This window comes from Podarcis pityusensis (genome assembly GCF_964106645.2).
Source record: "Podarcis pityusensis genome assembly, chromosome: 5".
Classification (NCBI taxonomy): domain Eukaryota; kingdom Metazoa; phylum Chordata; class Lepidosauria; order Squamata; family Lacertidae; genus Podarcis; species Podarcis pityusensis.
The window spans coordinates 93,693,064-93,713,949 of record NC_138032.1 but is presented as its reverse complement, the minus strand read 5'-3'; the positions used below and the strand labels follow the sequence as shown (position 1 = coordinate 93,713,949).

At 44.5% G+C, this 20,886-nt stretch overlaps 1 protein-coding gene across 1 annotated transcript in view; it reads left to right on the top strand.

The window, feature by feature from the left end:
- Positions 1–20,886, top strand: part of VWF (von Willebrand factor) — a 155,535-nt gene that overhangs the window by 40,857 nt on the left and 93,792 nt on the right. Inside the window, exons 15-21 of the mRNA XM_081005352.1 lie at positions 753–968; positions 5,444–5,684; positions 7,017–7,111; positions 7,337–7,497; positions 10,115–10,218; positions 13,638–13,776; positions 17,033–17,173. Coding sequence (XP_080861478.1) covers positions 753–968; positions 5,444–5,684; positions 7,017–7,111; positions 7,337–7,497; positions 10,115–10,218; positions 13,638–13,776; positions 17,033–17,173 — 1,097 coding nt within the window. The remainder of the gene's footprint in view (positions 1–752; positions 969–5,443; positions 5,685–7,016; positions 7,112–7,336; positions 7,498–10,114; positions 10,219–13,637; positions 13,777–17,032; positions 17,174–20,886) is intronic.

The following is a 20,886-nucleotide window of genomic DNA, read 5'->3' as shown; positions in this document are numbered from 1 at the left end:
GGTGAAAGATAGCAGCATGTTTATCTTCTTTCAGCATAGCGTCTTCCATTGCAGACAAGTCCACAAGGAAAGGGCTCCCTGAAGTGGAAAAAAGAGAGAATCAGCATTTTATCTCTGAACTGTCATGCTCAGAGCTTGACAAAGAAAGGGAGAAAAGGCAGACCACCACTGCTATCTGGGGCACGTGCCTCCTTTTGCCTTGATCCACTGTGCATTTTTCTTCCTCCGGTCTGGATGCTATAATAATAATAATAATAATAATAATAATAATATATTTATACCGAGCCACTCCGGGCGGCTCCCAACAGAATATTAAAGGCACAATAAAACATCAAACTTTTAAAACTTCCCTAAGCAGGGCTGCTTTCAGATGTCTTCTGAAAGTCAGATAGTTGTTTATTTCCTTGACATCTGATGGGAGGGTGCCACTACTGAGAAGGCCCTCTGCCTGGTTCCCTGTAACCTCACTTCTCGCAGTGAGGGAATCGCCAGAAGGCCCTCGGAGCTGGAACTTAGTTTCCGGGCTGAACGATAGGAGTGGAGAAGCTCCTTTAGGTATATGCTATTGGCTAAGCCACAGTTTGGCTTACTGTGTTGTCTAAACCCTGGCTCTTGGTTTGCCTGACAAACAGGTTTGGCCTGGTGTTACACGCTAACTGGGTCAATGCGTTTTTGATGGCTTATGGTGGTTCCTATTTCTTTCTACAGCCGATAACTGCTCATCTAACGTTTTGAAATTGCTTTCATTTCAGCCAAGTACGCTGAAGGCTCATGCTCAGTTCTGTTATCCCCGTTGTTTGAACCTTGCCACCGCAAAGTCAGTCCTTCTCCGTACCTCAAGAATTGCCGCTATGATGTCTGTTCTTGTTCCGACGGAAAAGACTGTCTGTGTACCGCCGTCTCTGCTTATGCGATGGCCTGCGCTCGCAAAGGAGTTCTCATCAGCTGGAGGAAGCCAGATTTTTGCGGTATGTGCGCTTTGCCGAAATGTTAGTAATATAAAACACGGCATGATGTTTCATGTGCTTAAGTGTGCATTGTGGGCATGTGAACATATATTTTAATGTGCACGGTGGGTGTGCAATACGCATGGCTGACACGCCCTTTCCCACTTCAAATGGCAAAACCAGGACCTTCAGCATCAGAAGTGGCCCAGAACTATGTAAAGCCACAGCAAAGCTTCATAGTTTGTGCTTAGGAAGTGAAACAGTAGAGGAGAGGGGAAAAAATATCCTCCTTTGAAATTATGCAGGCCTGGAGACTGTGTGAGAGGATGGCGATAATTAACCTCTTGTTGGCAGCGCTACTATGCTAGAATGATGCAGCAATCATAAAAGGAATGAGGGGAAGGAATGGGAAAGGACTGCAAATGGTAAAATGATACAGTTGTATTTGGGAGGTCTGTAATGGAACACATTCAATTGCCACAATTAATCTTTGATATGTGGTGCAGTTCGTTCTTCCTTTCACTTGTCCGTTATGTGCATTTACACCTTGCACAAATGCTGATTTTCTGTGGCTGCGGATCCATTAAAAGCCTCATTACGTGATCCTGGTTCTCCAGATACCTCTCATGGCGCAATGAAAAAACGTTTGCTCATTTAGATGGATTGAGATTGCAACTGGCAGTTTTGCATAATTACTGCTAATGGACCAGAGTATTGGAGTATTGGGCAGCTTCCTGCTCAGGGACTGAGGATCATATTTCATAATATGTTTATCCTGTGGTTTCCCCACGAGCACAGTACTTTCCTTTCACAAATAGCCAGCGCAGGGTGCCTGGTCAAGATTGGGAACCTGCCATAGGGCTTGGGGGCTTGTGCGAGGGGAAGCCTTTACTGTGGTCCTGATTCAGATTGCCCCTGTGGTGTCTGCTGTTTGCATAGGGGAAAAAATTCATTGGAGCAAATAGGAGTTTGCTTCTTATGCAAATAGGAGGCAGGGCCCCCCCTCATCCAGATCAGGATTACAGTGGGGAATTAAATTGGGCTGGAGCCCCCTGCTGGCATCCCACCCACAGTGCGATCTGGATTGGGACCTGGACACAGGCTGTTAGTGAAATAAGACTCTTGTGCTTCCACGGCCAGTTAAAATGACTTGAACTAGTTTTGGTCCTTGGGATTGTAGGCGATGTATGAATGATTGTTTTGTTTTCTAGAAGCTCAGAGGTGAGGCGGTGGAGCTGTGCTTGTGCCAATATTGTTCTGTCCGCTGTGGACTCTGAGCAAATAAATTTTGTGGGGATTGAAGTACTACAAAGCCCTGCAGAAACCTGTCAGACAAGAGAAGCACAAACCTTTGTGCAATTGTGGGCAGCATGCCAAGGGTGGCATTAAAGGTGTGGCGCTGGTGGTTCAGGAATCAGTTTTCCTTCTTGGGATTTGGGAAGTGGGGAATATCTCGTTCCTTCGTTATTGAATTATATTTCCGCTATTCTAATTTTGTGTTCCCATTTTGCATTTTTAAGTTGTAAACCAGCCTGTGATCTTCAAATGAAGAACAGCGTACAAATAAAATAGATAAAAATAATAGACGTTACTTTAATTTTGTGGCCAGCAGCAACATCTGTTTGTTTTTTTAAATTATACCAAATGTGGATTTGTGTATGTGTGTGATATTCAGAAGGGATTTTAGTCAGGATCATGGCTTTGGCAGCAGGGAGCAAGCCTTCCCTCCTTGCGGTCGCAATTAAAACCTCGCACATACTGTTATTTTGTTTATTTATAAAATAAATAATTTATTATTAATATTTGTGGCTGGCTGTTCGTCATGAAATTAAAGTACCGTATTTTTTGCTCTATAAGACTCACTTTTTCTCTCCTAAAAGGTAAGGGGAAATGTGTGTGCGTCTTATGGAGCGAATGCAGGCTGTGCAGTTTTCCCAGAAGCCAGAACAGCAAGAGGGATTGCTGCTTTCACTGTGCAGAGATCCCTCTTGCTGTTCTGGCTTCTGAGATTCAGAATATTTTTTTTCTTGTTTTCCTCCTCCAAAAACTAGGTGCGTCTTGTCATCTGGTGCGTCTTATAGAACGAAAAATACGGTAATACCTAGTTTGGCCTTCTGGCTAGCTTATGGAAAGAGAATAATGGCTACTCTGGCAAAGAAAAAGCACTTTATATGCGTTGTTTATGCATTCTAACACTGTGACACCAGATGGCTCCGTGCAGATCCATTTTGCTAACCCAATTTCTCATGCAAAGTTTGCAACTCGTTTAACTGAAATGCTTCTCTGATGTGTCTAGATCCAGCCTTGGTGCCATATAATGTTGGGTGCATAAAAAGAAGAATTGGTGTTTTGCCGGGCTGCATTTTTCTGTAGTCATTTTGTACACACAATAACTTTCTAGCTATAATAATAATAATAATAATAATAATAATAATAATAATAATTTATTATTTATACCCTGCCCATCTGGCTGGGTTTCCCCAGCCACTCTGGGAGGCTTCCAACAATACACTAAAATACAATAACCTATTAAACATTAAAAGCTTCCCTAAATAGGGCTGCCTTTAGATGTCTTCTAAAAGTTTGGTAGTTATTTTTCTTTTTGACATCTGGTGGGAGGGCGTTCCACAGTGCTGGTTCCAGCCCTCTGCCTGGTTCCTTGTAACTTGGCTTTTTGCATTGAGGGAACCGCCAGAAGGCCCTTGGCGCTGGACCTCAGTGTCCAGCAGAACGATGGAGGTGGAGACGCTCCTTCAGGTATACAGGACCGAGGCCTTTTAGGGCTTTAAAGGTCAGCACCAACACTTTGAATTGTGCTCGGAAACGTACTGGGAGCCAATGCAGATCTCTCAGGACCGGTGTTATGTGGTCCCGGCGGTCACTCCCAGTCACCAGTCTAGCTGCCGCATTCTGGATTAATTGCAGTTTCCGAGTCACCTTCAAAGGTAGCCCCACATAGAGCGCATTGCAGTAGTCCAAGCGAGAGATAACTAGAGCATGCACCACTCTGGTGAGACAGTCCGCGGGCAGGTAGGGTCTTAGCCTGCGTACCAGCTGGAGCTGGTAAACAGCTGCCCTGGACACAGAATTGACCTGCGCCTCCATGGACAGCTGTGAGTCCAAAATGACTCCCAGGCTGCGCACCTGGTCCTTCAGGGGCACAGTTACCCCATTCAGGACCAGGCTGCCATACCTGCCTGCCTCCTGTCCCCCCAAAACAGTACTTCTCTCTTGTCAGGATTCAACCTCAATCTATGATTTGTGTACTTATTTTCACACAGTGAACTGCACTTGAATAACCCCAATCCCACCAAATGGAACATTCAGATATGAAAGCTGACCCAGCAAGGATTGACTAATCTCTGCCTTTGCTAGGACTGCAAGAATTTGGCTGGGGGGGAGGGGAATCCAGCTGGTAGGGTACAGGGTTCATACCTGAGGTCTTGCGTTTAGCATCTTCAATCTTCAGTTATGTAGGTAAATGTAAGTAAATGTGCCGTTGTCACCCAGGGCCAGTTAATCTGACCTGGTGGCCCTAGAGTATGGTTTGAAGATTGAGGCTACCATTTTGTTGAAGCTAAACAGGCCTGACTCAAGTCTGTACGCCACCTTACATTCCACAAAGGTAGTTTCAATTCTATTAATGTCCCCCCTCCCTATTTTTGTGATTGTAAGCTGCCCTGAGTCCCATCAGGGGGGATAAACCGGAGTATAAATAAATTAAAAACAATAACAAAATAGTATGGATTCCCCCAAATTATTGTGTGGAGAGAATCTATGCTGCAGTGGCTTTTGAGCTCAGAAGGTATAATTATTTGGAATGTCTTTCCTTAAGACAGCACTCTTCTGCAGTGATTTCCCCAGCATTAAAAACCTCCAAAGTTCAACATTTGGAAATTGTTTCTCCACCCTGTCCCCACTGGGATGTGTGTTCGTCAGTGTCCTTGAGAATAGGTCAGAGGCACCTACAGGATCTTACCTCTGGCATGTCTAGTGGTGAGGGGCAACTCTGACAAAAGACGGCCAATTCTTCTCTCTCGCCTTCCCAAATAGCATTCCTGTTATATCAGGAACTGTAAAATAATAATAGGGACGCAGGTGGTGCAGTGGGTTAAACCACAGAGCCTAGGGCTTGCCGATCAGAAGGTCGGCGGTTCGAATACCCGTGATGGGGTGAGCTCCCATTGTTCGGTCCCTGCTCCTGCCCACCTAGCAGTTTGAAAGCACAAAGTGCAAGTAGATAAATAGGTACCGCTCCGGCGGGAAGGTAAATGGCGTTTCTGTGTGCTGCTCTGGTTCGCCAGAAGCGGCTTAATCATGCTGGCCACATGACCCGGAAGCTGTACGCCGGCTCCCTTGGCCAGTAAAGCGAGATGAGCACCGCAATCCTAGAGTCGGCCACGACTGGACCTAATGGTCAGGGGTCCCTTTACCTTTTAAAATAATAATTAAAAAATCTACTATACATTTCTTCTTTCTTTTACTCTGTTCTACAGCTTTGAGTTGTCCAGCAGGTCAGATTTACCAGCAGTGTGGAAGTCCATGCAATCAGACTTGCCGATCCTTGTCCTATCCAGATACAAACTGCAATGAGTTTTGCATGGAAGGTTGCTACTGTCCTGCTGGATTATTCCTTGACCAGCAGGGAGACTGTGTGCAAAAGTCCCTGTGCTCTTGTTACTACGATGGTGAGATCTTCCAGCCAGACGACGTCTTCTCTGATCATCACACCATGTGGTGAGTGCATGGCTTGGATCTAATTGCATCCCACCATGCTGTGCATGCCTATGTCTAAATCTAGGTCTGGAAGGTGAGGAGAACAGTAAGCAGGGTCAGGCCGGGATACAGTGGTACCTTGGTTTTCGAACAGCTTAGTTCACAAACAACTTGGAACCCGAATGCTGCAAAACCGGAAGTAGGTGTTCCAGTTTTCGAACTTTTTTCGGAAGCCAAACACGCTCCGTCTTGCGTCCCCCTGTGTTTCCTGCTGCGCTGCTACTTTGCGTCCCCCCACTGTAATTCAAGCCTTCTGTTTCCGATTGCAGTGTTCTGATCTTATATTTGACGCTTTTGTTTTTGCTATTTATTTTGTGTTTTTTGTTTTGAGGCTTTTTCAGTTAATTTGTTTTTGTGACTGTGTGGATCCCAGTTCAGCTACTGATTGATTGATTGATGGATTGATTGATTGTGTGACTGCGGAAATGGATAAAAAACCCCAATCCAAACAATCATCAGTGCAGGTAAGATTTTTTTTTATTTTTATCATCTGCAATACTGTTTTGTTTATTTTATAGTACAGTAGCAGTTCAAAGGAATGCAGGTGGCGCTGTGGGTTAAACCACAGAGCCTAGGACTTGCTGATTAGAAGGTTGACGGTTCGAATCCCTGTGACAGGTTGAGCTCCCTTTATTCGGTCCCTGCTCCTGCCAACCTAGCAGTTCAAAAACACGTCAAAGTGCAAGTAGATAAATAGGTACTGCTCCAGCTGGAAGGTAAACGGCGTTTCTGTGCGCTGCTCTGGTTTTGCCAGAAGCGGCTTAGTCGTGCTGGCCACATGACCGGCTGTACGCCGGCTCCCTTGGCCAATAAAGCGAGATGAGCGCCGCAACCCCAGAGTTGTCTGCGACTGGACCTAACGGTCAGGGGTCCCTTTACCTTTACCTTGATTATTGCTTTCATTTTATGGGTCAATGGTCTCATTAGACAGTAAAATTCATGTTAAATTGCTGTTTTAGGGGTTGTCTTTTTAAAAGTTTGGGACGGATTAATCCGTTTTGCATTTCTTTCTATGGGAACGTGCACCTTGGTTTTGGAATGCTTTGGTTTTGGAACAGACTTCCAGAACGGATTATGTTTGAGAACCAAGGTACCACTGTCTTTTGCTGCTTGAAGTGAAACAGAACATGGCCCTACAACTGCTTCCCCCCCCCTTTTTTTTTTTTGCCTCTGGAGATTGCAGTTGACACCAGTCAGGTCGCCGTGTGGCTACTAGCTGCTGCGGCAAAGCAGAGTATGTAAGCCATCCCTCAGTTTATTGCAAGGGAGCCACTGCTTCTTTCTTTCTTCTAGCTATTGTGAAAATGGCTTCATGCATTGTAGCTCAAACAGACTTCCAGGGGCTTTCCTGCCAGACGTTTTCTTTCAACATCGTCCTTCTGCCAGAGGTTAGTATTCTTTCTTTTCTTTTAGCAAAATAAGTTTGAATAATTAACATTTCTTTATTATTCCATCCGTTCCTCTGCTTAATGCCTCGTTATTATTACTTTTTGGGCAAGGATACAATAGGGTACGGAGAATGAGCGATGAAGTTTGACCTCCTTTGGAACATTGTAATGATTTACTGTTGGGAGTGAATTCTAACTCTCATGTTCTAATTTTATTTCTTAAAGCAAAACGAAGTGTGGCCTGCAGGCACCCAATGACCATGTTTGTATGTCCTGCAAATGACCCAAGAGCTAAAGGAATTGAATGCATGAAGACGTGCCAAACCTATGAATTGGGCTGTTTCAGCCAAGGATGTACATCTGGCTGCCTCTGTCCCACTGGATGGGTAAGAATCATACAATCTTAGAGTCGGAAGGGACCCTGAGGGTCATCTAGTCCAACCCCCTGCAAGGCAGGAATCTACAGCCGTCCCATCTGGGAATCGAACCTGCAACCTTGATGTTATCAGCACCACACTCCTGGATTTCACTTCTGGGTTGGTGGCAACAGTGGTGGTGATTGGAGATTCACCTGTGAAGGTGCCCCTTGGATTCTGCTGCCTGAGGCAGCTGCTGAAGTCTGCCTCATGGATGGGCCGGCCCTGGTAGTGGTCACAAATGTAGAAATGTAGAAAAATGCAAACACAACACGCTGGCTATTAACTGTTAGTAAATATATAATCGATATGATGTCATTCAAAATATACAAATAAGCCACTTCAAAATAATACAGTGGTACCTCAGGTTACATCTGCTTCAGGTTACAGACGCTTCAGGTTACAGACTCCGCTAACCCAGAAATAGTACCTCGGGTTAAGAACTTTGCTTCAGGATGAGAACAGAAATCGTGCTCTGGCGGCGCGGCGGCAGGCTCCATTAGCTAAAGTGGTACCTCAGGTTAAGAACGGACCTCCAGAACGAATTAAGTTCTTAACCCAAGGTACCACTGTATATATATCATACAACACATCTCACAAAATATACAAGTAACTGCAAGCTGTTGTATGTATCAGAGTCAAACAAAGATTCAAACAACCAATGAATTGTTCTTTTTCTGTGAAAAGAAGCTGTCTCTTTGGTTACTTGCAGACTACTTACCGTATTTTTCGCTCTATAAGATGCACCAGACTACAAGACGCACCTAGTTTTTGGAGGAGAAAAACAAGAAAAAAATATTCTGAATCTCAGAAGCCAGAACAGCAAGAGGGATCGCTGTGCAGTGAAAGCAGCAATCCCTTTTGCTGTTCTGGCTTCTGGGATAGCTGCGGAGCCTGCATTTGCTCCATAAGATGCACACACATTTCCCCTTACTTTTTAGGAGGGAAAAAGTGAGTCTTATAGAGCAAAAAATACGGTACTCAGTTCAAGTCTTAGCTCCTGTGTCAAAGTTGGGAAAGCCATCTAGATTTAACCGCTCATTTATTTTTATCATCTATCCTGTAAATCTTCAATTTAGATTTGTCTTTGCCATACTCCCAGCCAAAGCTGCTTTTAATCGGCTGGGTATAACATTTTCCCGTTTGATAAAGCAGGAAGAGTATTTTGTAGGGCACTAGATGGCACTGTTGCTCAACGCTTTTTCTCAGCTCCTTACTCAACTAAGAAGTTGATGCTTAAACAGCTAAAGAGATCCTCTGCCTTCAATGTTTGTGCAGAAAACTGGAGTTTCGCATCTGCAGCTTTTTGTGCCCCTGCATGGCAGGCTAGAACGGCTCAAATTCTGCCTTTTATGAGAAAGAAGGCGAAGCCCCATAAGTTGGAAAAGCAGGGAAAGGAAGGTGGGGAAGAATCATCAACATTTATTTGGAGGCACAAAGCCGCTCACAGCATGAAAAAACACTGCACAAAATTTAAATGCAATAATGAAAGCATCTCATTAAGAAATATACAATAAATCATGCAATTCCCTTAAAAATTAATAGTAAGGTCTAACAATAACATACAAAAAAAACAATCCCAAAAGCAGCAAAAGTAACACACCACCACCATTAAATCTTGACATGATTGAAAGCTCCTAAACAGCCTGCTTTTCTGGGTTCACAGCAAGTTGTTCTCTGTCACTTTCAGCCTTAACAGTTTTTGTTAGCAGGAATCCATCAGGGCCCCAGAGCCAGGGAGACGCAGGCCAGCGTCTTTGCAGCACTCCCAGGTGTGACATTCTCTGCTGGATACCAGAGATAGAAGATCCTAAAAGCTCATTATTACCAAATTCTGAAGGCGCACATTGCATTTTCTTAGGGGTTACCTCATTCAGGTTATGTGGGCAGCAGACTTACTCAGGGTTAAGAGATATCTTTAGTATTCATTTCATGAGGTTCCATTGAGAATGCCTGTCAACTGACTGTTCAAATATTTTACTACTGTTAAAATCATCTTCTTATATTATTATAACGTACCGGCATTACTCGCCCTTCACCCTGAGGAGTTTGGATGGGTTACAACATCAAAGCGCAATAGCAAAAACAGTTTAAAGACCATTTGAACCAACATACGATTACAGAAACGTCATCATCATCATCATCATCATCATCATCATCATCATCATCATTTTATTACTTATACCCTGACCATCTGGTCGGGCCCCCCCAGCCACTGTGGGCAGCTTCCAACAAGATATTAAAAACACAATAAAAGATCAAACATTAAAAACTTCCCTAAAGAGGGCTGCCTCTTCTAAAAGTCAGGTAGTTGTTTATTTCCTTGACATCTGGTGGGAGGGTGCCACTGCCGAGAAGGCCCTCTGCTTGGTTTGTAGCATGGGTCCTACAAACGCATCTCACTGGTGTCAAAGGTAAGGGTAAAGAGTTGTGTCTTCAGTATTCACTGGAGGCTGTATAATTTTCTCCGTATAATTTGGCCCGGATAGTTTTTACTTAGGTGCCTTGTTTTCGTGTTCCTGTTGTGTGCTACCATATTTATTCTGTCACCTATAATGGTTCCATAAAACCCCCATCTCTGTTCTAGGTAAGACATGGAAACAAATGCATCGTACCTGAAAAATGCCCCTGTTTTCATAACGGGCAAGAGTACGCTCCAGGGGAAACCGTCATGAAAGACTGCAATACCTGGTAAGCAATTGCTTCTCATTGAGGTCCCTTGGCTCAGGAAGGAGACTGATTTTGCATTAAAATAAAACCTGACTCTGTATGACAAATTTTTGGAGGTTCTCTCCCAGCCTCAGTAATCAAGTTTCTTGCTGGGAGGTGGGGCCAGGCCCCCTTTATAAATAGGGGGTGGAGCCGACAATAGCCAGGCAGTCGGCTCTGGAGATTCACCCTCCCTCCCCTCCCTTTGTTTAATGTTTCTTGTTTGCAGGTTAACTTTTTCTTCCTGTTTAGCGGGCGCTGCTACGGTCTTTGACTGCTCACTGTTGAAGGACCGGGAAGAAATTTTCCTGCATTGGCAGGTTTTGTCTTCCCCGCAGTAATTCATCACAACTTAGGCAGTTATGGCCTTGGGTGGAATCCTTTAGTCTTTAGTTCTTCCCTATATGGGGGGCGGGGCGTGAAGAGGTGATTCACCCCCCCTGCGGCGGCGATTCCAGGGTCCCACTCTTAAAGGGGTTATATATATTGGTGTCACTGGCCATACACTGAAAGGCTGTCAGTGAACTACCCTGCGTGTGGGGATATGGGCTGGGCTGCCTGCTACACTTACGTCTCGTAGAGCACCCCCACATCCCATTTACCCTGATGAGCCCCAGTTCCCTCCGGCTGGGGGGCTGGGAGGGGTACACGCCCAAGGCCTAAGCCAAGGTCTTCCTACATTCGGAAGTTTAATGAAGTTGTGGCCTAATTTTAATTCCATATAACGTTGTCAGAGTCTTTATTCCTTCCTTATGATCCCTGGGAGTTGGGGCTGTCGCTGCCTGGTCACGCGATAAGATGCTAGTCTAAAAGAGCATCCCTCTTAGCAAAGACATCTCTGTAAACTAGCGAGAGAACTTGACTTGGAAGGGGAGCCCACCTCCCATGCAAAGAATCAGAGGGCAGGGGGAGAACAAAAGGAAGGAAGAAGGAAGGGAGGAAGGGAGGAAGGAAGGAAGGAAGGAAGGAAGGAAGGAAGGAAAGAAAGAAAGAAAGAAAGAAAGAAAGAAAGAAAGAAAGAAAGAAAGAAACATGTGCAGGGCCCTGTTGTGGGATCTTGCTGAGACCAACCTGTAGACTATCATCTTGCAACTGATCTGTTAGGTTGTGGGTGAACATATCAGACGACACAGCGATTCTTCAAACAGCTCTTGTTTATTCACAGGCCAGAACAGAACTGAACTGAAGGGTTCAGCCAGCCTGCTTATATAGAGCTCCACTAGAACGCAACAGTAACCATTTAATGTAACTATCCAATCACTGAACGTCACTTTCGATCCCTTATTTGCATAACTATCTACAGTATCCCCCTGCTGGCCCAGGGTGAGAACTTCAGTACATAACATGATCTGTGGTTACTTCATTTATCTATTAAGACTTATGTATCCCGATTTTTATTTGAAAATCCAGTAAGTGGCTAACAAAGATAGGAATCCACAAAACTATTAAAAACGTAACATAATCAGAATAATGTCAAAATCAACAACGAGCAACACAATGATAGGTGTTGCACGGCATGCTGCTTTTGTGTTCACATGTGTGATTTTGACACACACAGGAGAGACCAGCTGCCTCCCACCTCCAGCTTCTGAGATCCAGGAAACTTCTGGTACCCAAGAAAAAGATTCTTGGATTTTACTGTAGAAGCAAAATAACCAGATTTTAAAAGGCATCTCCAGAAATCTTCCCAGAGATGGGACAGAGATAAAAGAGATGCTAAAATAAAGAAAATAAAAATAGTGATAGATGAGGCAGCACCAACCACAAGGAAACAAAAGGAAGAGGCGGTGCCTCAGAAAGGAGCTGCAAATTCCATTTTTGTAAAGTGGTAAACTGTCCCAATAATGAATTGTTCAACATATTCCAGTAAAACCTTGCGCACAGCACTTTCCAGGAATTCAGTGTTCCTGTCAGGACAGATGTTCCTTTAATGTGTTGCCTCTTTTGTTGTTGTTGTTTTGTTACCAGAAATTATGGACTATCCTTGGTAAGCAGAGAGCCATAGGAAGTAAGCAGTCTCATGCCCTCGACTGCTATTTAGTCGTCTTATGAGCACACAAAAAAGAAAAGAATGAATGAAAGGAAATACTAGCCTTATTACACCCCTTATTTAACCCATACTGGCCTTCAGAGGGCAATAAAAGTGTTTTCGTAAGAGAACAAGCAGCAGAGAGCAGGATATCCATGGTAAATCACTACATGTTGTAAAATGCTCCACTCCGTGTTATGCCTAGATCTTTTCTGGGAATACAGAAGTGGCAGAAATTTTTACACATAGCCTTTAAGTAAAGAGAGAATCTATTTGTGGTAACTTAACTTGCTGTTTATAGATCTTTGTGGGTTCCACACACACAACATTAGTGTGTGCCAGACTGTACATTTCTTTAAGGAAGGAAGTTAGTGGTTTTTTCAGAAGCAGCATTTAAAATGCATGGAGTGCAATCCAGATAAACTTACGCCTGTTTAAGATGCACAGTTTTCAACAGGAGAAGATTTCAGCACATGTTTAACCCTCCCAATAAAATTGGTGGGTATCATATATGCCCTCAGTCTCCTCTTCTCCTGGCTGAACATCCTCAAGCATTCCTCATTAGACTTTGTTTCCAGACCCTTGATCATTTTGGTTGCCCTCCTCTGTACATGGTCCAGCTTGTCAGTATCCTTCTTAAATTGGGGTGCCCAGAACTGGACACAGGACTCCTGGTGGGGTCTGACCAAGGCAGAATAGAGCAGTATTCTTACTTCCCTTGATCTGGACACTAGACTTCAGTTGACACAAAAGGGTCATGGGTACAGCCTGGAAAAATCTGGAGATTACTAGACTTTCAAGCCTATAAAATGGTAGGGAATCCTTACTGTGTATGGTTACACTGGTTTTGGGGGGTTTTTTGCCTGTTTGGTCTTTGGTGCTGGTGTGTTGTTATAAAGAATGTGTAACTATTCTGAAGCACATAAAAAGCTTTTTAAAGCCTGGTTCCAGATTTCAAAAGTCACCTTGAAATCTTAGGCATTGGAATTCTCTCAGAGGAGAAGTAAGTTTGATGGCACCCACAAACTTTGGGTGGTTTCCAAATTAAATAAAAATTTGTGGACTTCTGAAGTTTCAACAGTGTCATAACCAGGGGAAAGGACCTAAATTTTTGAAGTGCGTGTGTGTGCTTGTGTGTAAGTAAGTGTGTAATCTGACTGTCTAGGCTGAAGAAGCTTGTTATCTTCACAAGCATGAATAGGTATTGCAGTGATATCTAGAAATGTTAGTGTCTCAAGGTTTTATAAGTGACATGATTTTTGCATGCTTCCTGCAAGACACAGACTGTCTTTTGTCCATGTACCAAATTATAAAGCAGACTTTTATTAATCAACATTGACAATAACAGCTGCTGGTCTTTTGCCCTCTGCAGTGTCTGTCGGGCTCGGAAGTGGGAATGCACAGAAAATGTCTGTGACGGTACCTGCTCAGTCATTGGAACATCTCATTACTTGACCTTTGATGGACTGAAATACAGGTTTCCAGGGAACTGTCAGTATGTGCTAGTTCAGGTAAGAGTGGGGATAGAATGCAGTTCTTGGAGATGAGGGTGGCAGCGGCTGAGAGAAGGCTAAGGGTTAGAGATATGGAAAACTACCATCGAAACCTATGGACACACTTTTGGCTTCCTTCAACATTCTTCAGAATTTTTGCGTGTCGAGGTCCCCAGGGCCACCCCAATAATAATAATAATAATAATAATAATAATAATAATAATAATTTATTATTTGTACCCCGCCCATCTGGCTGCGTTTCCCCAGCCACTCTGGGCGGCTTCCATAGAAACCAAAAATACACTAAAATATCACACGTTAAAAACTTCCCTGAACCCTGCCTTAAGATGTCTTCTGAATGTCAGGTAGTTGTTTATCGCTTTGACATCTGATGGGAGGGCGTTCCACAGGGTGGGCGCCACTACCGAGAAGGCCCTCTGCCTGGTTCCCTGTAGCTTTGCTTCTCGCAATGAGGGAACCGCCAGAAGGCCCTCGGCGCTGGACCTCAGCGTCCGGGCAGATAATAACTCACACATCACACAGAAATTTTTGTTTAAGGTTTTTGGCATAATTTTGGCCACAACTTTATTAAAATACAAACATGTGAGTGGTTGCTTAGGCATTGGTTGCGACTATCTGCCCCCCCATGGGGGACATACTGACATTCCACACGCCAGCGAAAGTCAGAAAAGGGTAGCGACGGAGCAGGGAATCTGCCCTCAGCCCTCACCAAATGCAACCAGGAGCTCTTGCAGTGGCCCGAGCCCCCTTGACAGGGTGGACAAGCAATAGTTAGCCCCCAATTCCTTTAACGGAATCCCTTGCAGCAGCAGCATTAGAGGGGCAGGCACTCAACCTACCAAGGGCAGGCACTCAACCACTTCCCCTCAACCAACCAAACCATAAACCAATGCCTAACTGTGAACCTTACAAGTTGTGACGATTTGCTATGCAGTAGGCAAAAACCAAATGACCCCAGCCGATCAGCCAGATGGACAATTCCTACTGGGCCCCTGCCCCAAGAGCAGATGACCCCATGACAGGCATAGCAAGGTCAAAGCGAACAACCCTAATTCTAGGGAGGGGGGGTGGGCAATCCGATGCAGAGCGAAAAGAGAAAGCCCTAGCCTCGTGCAAGGAGTTTTAGCATTTCTGGCTGTCAATCAACAAATGGCAACATTAACCTCTTCCCAACGACAAGGGAAGCCCAATCACATCAGTGGCCAACGATCAATTAGCCCGCCCCACAACTTTGGAGTGTCCTGGTGGCCCCCACCACAACACGTGCTCTCCATGAAGGAGAACACACTTTACCAGAGAAGAAACTCTCAAAGTCACTTTAGATTGTATATATTTGATGACCACTTTAAATCAAGAGTGTGATTTCACAGTCTGCCATTGGAGAAGAGCACACCAGTGTTTCATCAACAGGCAGTAGGCCTGGGGAGGAAGGAGAGCAGGGTCACAACAGGCCATGTCCAATAGGGTCAAAGCTCACTGCCCTCCAAGCTGGTGCAAACATTGGCCAGTGAAGCAAGCATAGCCAGAAGGTTCCTAAGATGTTGAGTAGCAAGTGAGGCAGATCAAACATACCTGCCAAGTTGTCGCAGTGATGGTTCACTTTTAATCTGGTGAGATTTTTTGTTCTGGGCTTTGGAGGCACAGTGAGAAGTACAGCTGTTTCCAGGTTTCTCCAAAGCCCAGCATGATATTGAGAACAAAATTATCACTCTTCTCCAAAGCCTAGAGAAAGATGAGAGATTTCTGGGATATTGTGCTGGGGTCCAAAGGCACTTTGGAGCAAATTTTCTCACTTGAGTTCTTAAGGTTAGTATAGTGTCACAGATGAGAACCCCACCTGCAATTAGGAGAAAGGGCAGAGTTGGTGGCAACTGTAAAGTTTTGTTGAGTATCAAGGCCAGACAAAACTGATGGACCCCTGGATAGAGTTACAGAGCTGTATTCCACTGCCTGGGACAGGATGATGCTATGAGAAACAGGAGAGAGAGGAATAGGTTGTCCTGTAGCAATCTTTGCATGCTGACAGTTGTGTAAGTCCCTTTCAGAATCAGTGGGACTCATCCATCTGATACAAGATTCTGAAAGGAAAACGTTTTACAGTGGTGCCTCGCAAGACGAAATTAATTCGTTCCGCGAGTGTTGTCGTCTTGCGATTTTTTTCGTCTTGCGAAGCACGGTGTCGGGAAAGTTTTGGAAAAGCTTCAAAAATCACCAAAGTCTTTAAAAACCTCAAAAAAGGCTACCACACCACGTTCTATGAGTTGCTCCTCGAAGTCAAGTCGCAACTGTATTAACGGTGTTAAGAAAAAGGAAACAAACTTGCAAGACGTTTCCGTCTTGCGAAGCAAGCCCATAGGGAAAATCGTCTTGCGAAGCAGCTCAAAAAACAGAAAACCCTTTCGTCTAGCGAGTTTTTCGTCTTGCGAGGTACCACTGTACATTAAATTGGTTTTTTAACCACTATGCCCAGGTCCAGTTCCTGTGCTCCACAGCAGCCTAAAAGCCAGTTCTGGTGGTATAGTGCTGTGCAGTGCTGTAACTGTATGGACCTAAATTGGCTTTGTCCATTTGTGGGTGGATGTTTTTTATTTGCACATAGATTTCAGCAGTGATGTGTGAATGGAGGCATCAGAGAGAGGAGACGCATGCAAATGCACATGGATATGATCAAGTTCCACGGCTGATTTTTTACTTAGAGCTGAAAGTGCAGAGAAAAAGATCTCAGGTTATTGTTCTGAAATCTCAAGATACTCAGATTTTAATGGCAAACCCTAAACTTGTGATCTTTATTATTTATTTAGTAACATTTGTATAACACAATTGTCAATAAAACCTCAGGTAATCTGTGTGTGGGACGCGGGTGGCGCTGTGGTACCACTGAGCTTAGGGCTTACTAATCAGAAGGTCAGTGGTTCAAATCCCCACGATGGGGTGAGCTCCCATTGCTCGGTCCCTGCTCCTGCCAACCTAGCAGTTCAAAAGCACGTCAAAGTGCAAGTAGATAAATAGGTACCACTCCAGTGGGAAGGTAAACGGTATTTCCGTGCGCTGCTCTGGTTCGCCAGAAGTGGCTTAGTCATGCTGGCCACATGACCCGGAAGCTGTACGCCGGCTCCCTCGGCCAATAAAGCGAGATGAGCGCCCCAACCCCAGAGTCGGTCACAACTGGACCTAATGGTCAGGGGTCCCTTTACCTTTAATCTGTGTGCATGTTCAAAACATCTGTCGCCAATGCCACTTCCCTTTCTTAAAGGATTACTGCGATGGTAGTGATGATTCTGGAACCTTCCGAGTACTCATTGCCAATGAGGGATGTAGCTTCACAGGAGAGACATGCACTAAAAGGATTAGCATTCTCTTTGACAGTGGAGTGATTGAGCTGTACAACGGAGATGTAAGTATGAGCCCGTTATCTTTACTTCAATCCCATTGTGGAGGAGCTAGCCTTATGATGCTTTTCTAAAAAGTCTGGACCAAGAACTTTTGACTTAATTAATATGCTCCTGTATGACCAGCCTGGATAGCTCAGTTGGTTAGAGTGTGGTGCTGATAACGCCAAGGTTGCAGGTTTGATCCCCGTAAGGGACAGCTGCCTATACCTGCATTGCAGGGGGTTGGACTAGAACAGGGGGTCAGCAAACTTTAGTGGGATGCGGGTGGCGCTGTGGGTTAAACCACAGAGCCTAGGACTTGCCGATCAGAAGGTCGGCGGTTCGAATCCCCGCAACGGGGGTGAGCTCCTGTTGCTCTGTCCCTGCTCCTGCCAACCTAGCAGTTCGAAAGCATGTCAAAGTGCAAGTAAATAAATAGGTACCGCTCCGGCCGGAAGGTAAACGGCGTTTCCGTGCACTGCTCTGGTTTGCCAGAAGCGGCTTAGTCATGCTGGCCACACAACCTGGAAGCTGTACGCTGGCTCTCTTGGCCAATAAAGTGAGATGAGTGCCGCAACCCCAAAGTCGGCCATGACTGGGCCTAATGGTCAGGGGTCCTTTTACCTTCACTATGATCTCAGTGGTGTCATGTTTAAAAGCAAGGCATTCCATATTGCTGACTTTGCAGTGGGGCAGGAAGTCCTGGGCTTGTTTACACTTCTGCTTCTCCATTTGCCCCAGGGAAAACCTGCTCTTTAGCACTGAATCAGAGCAAACACCAATCTGGGGAAAACTCAATTGATGCATGCTCTGATTCAGAGGTAAAGATCTGGCTTTGGGTGGGGGGGGGGAGTGTCAAGACAAGTGGGAGTCTGGATGAGCCCTCTGAAGCCCTTGGTGGATGATGAGAGCAACCAATTTAGGTTTACTAACAGAGAGTCTGGGCTCTGCAAGGTTTCCTTCGAAGCAGGGCTCCTGCATATTAGCCCAAGAACTTGTTTTCTGTGTTGGTGCTTGTGGGTGCCTTAAATACGTCAAAAATTCCCCCCAGCTCTCCCACACACCAAGATAATCCGTGTTAACCAGTTGTGGTGACAGTAACCATTTCCAAAGAGCAGGTCCTGTTGTTAAGGCACACTTGAGCTCCACTATCTTTTGTTATTCAGAAAGTAAATTCAGATTTCGTGGCAGAAGAAAACTCTAACTGCTGGCACTCCTTTTAAAAGTATCTACTGCATTGCAGCAGTCTGGAATACGACAAGAGAGGATAGTTAAGGGAGGCTGGATTGTTACATATCCAGCAAAGTGCCTCCTTCTTCCTTGCATTTAAAATATCACTACAGTTGTACCTTGGAAGTCGAACGGAATCCGTTTGACTTCCAAAACGTTCAGAAGTGCAGCTTCTGATTGGCTGCAGGAAGCTCTTGAAGCCAATCAGAAGCCACAGAAGCCCCGTTGGATGTTCGGGTTCCAAAGAACGTTTGTGTGGCGTTTGCCTCCTAGGTGGGTCATAAAGATAGGGTTAAAATGAGTGTGATGTGATTGGCCAGTGGAAACTGATAGGAGGAGTTAGGGTTAGAGGGGGAGTTGTGTGAAAGTCAGTTGAGAGTTGGGAGTTGGAGAAGGAAGAGGGAGGAATAGTTTGTGGGTTGGTCGAGTTGTGTTGTGAGAGAGTGAGAGGAAATGTTAGGTGGAGTCAGATAGTTAGTTGGGATAATCCGTTTGAAGTTGTTAGGAACGAATAGGACAGTTAAGGAGCTAAGATTAAGAAACTGACAAGAAAAATTAACTGAAACCATAAGCTTGTTCATGCCTATAAAATAAACTTGATTATTTATTAATGTTAACAACTGTCTGGACTCTGTTGGTGGCAGCAAAGAAAGCAATTACAGTAGTGGCACAGGGTCAATAGACCGTCAAACGTCCGGGGACCCTGTGTGATCGCCACAGTTTGCAAACCGGAACACTCACTTCCAGGTTTGCAGTGTTCAGGAGCCAAAACGTTTGACTCGCAAGGTTTTTGGGATCCAAGGTGCGACTGTACTGGTGCTTCCTTGAAGGGGCTCCAGTTCTATTTTACACTTCCCCAAACTGAGAACTTTAGGACAGATCTGGCCAAAATAGTCACCAGATTCTTTCTCAACAAATTCAGGGGTGAGGAGAAAAGACTGATGGAAAAAAGCATACCTTTCAAGAGAAAGCAAAATCCAGGAGGCAAGAGACTTCAGATATTTAGCCCTCTGTTAAAAGCAAATCTTGGATTGACCAGGAAAAATAATAATTCTGTAGATGGCCCTGTTGCTCTTCCCTCCTTTCAACCGCATGTTATGCAAAGGAAATCAGAGGGTCCACCCCACTTTGCATTTCCCCTCACACAGAAAAAGGAAGAACAAAAGACCGAGCCCCCTTCCAGAGGGCAGAGTTCAGCTGTTTGTCTTGGGCATTGTAACAGCCAGGAATGTCGCTGCATTCATCCTTCACAGATCTCCAGTGTGTTATAGAATTACCATTACCTAAACTTCCGAAAGTGCTGTATTATCCCTGGAATACTAGAGCTTTGCAAACATTTTTTTGCAGTGAAATCTGAAGGCACACAATGCTTCTTTGTTTTGGGGTTTGAACATACAAAGAGTGGTTGCCACCATTTTTTTTTCATTCAAAGATTTCATTTTTAAGTTGCACAGGGGGGCGAAAGCACTTCTGTTTATTTGAAGACACAAACAATTCAGTTTTTTAAAAAGCTCAATTGAATTTACACCAACAAAGGGAACAATATTTTAAAACACATAAACTAGCAGATTGCTGGCCTGGATAACTCTGTTCCTCTGCCTCTGCCTTTAAGTGACAGAGAGGAGCTGTGCCATCTTCCGGAGTTAATTAATAATAATAATAATAATAATATTTATTTATACCCCAGGCTCAGGGCAGTTAACACCATCCGGCCTCTTCCTTATCCTCTTTTAAAGTTAAAGAACAGATTTACCAGTTAGGCACATAGAGGAGGAACACTATATGTGTGTGTGTGTGTGTGTGTGAGAGAGAGAGAGAGAGAGAGGGGGGGGGGGGGAAACAATAGAGATTTATAAAACTATGAATTTTGTGAGTAAAATTTACAGACGTTTCCCTCTCAAAACCAGCCAGGCAAGTGACAGGCAACAGGTTTATGCAAGAAATCAGAAAGTATTTCTTCGTGCAATTAACACATGGAACTCATCATTCGTGGATGTCGTGATGCCCATTAACTTTGATTAAAAAAAGAAATTCAAAAGCACACCACAAATTCATGGAGAAGTCTATAGACACCTATCAGCTTTACACCTGGGTGTTACCTGAGATAAGAAGGAAATAACTGTCTCCACTGAGCTCTTTCTGAAGGTTTGTCAGAGGCATCTGGCTAGTGAAGACGAGTGGCCGAATTCTGCACTGAACCAACCTTGCTCTTTTTTTACCCAGGCTGCTGCTGCGCATCTGCACCATGAACATTGGTTCAGCCAGAAATAGATCCAACATAAATTTTCCTATCCTTCTGGGATAGCTGGATGAGAGATCCAACAAGAACCATGACTTGCTCCTAGAAAAGTTGCATGAAGCTGCAATCTTATACCTACTTACCTCTGAGTAAACCTGCATAGGTTGCAGTGCAGAACAAATTTTTGCATGGTGTGACACTTGATGATGGGCACTATGGACGTAGAAAATAACTGGATTCTTGGCTGAGTTTGGTCTAACAGGATAT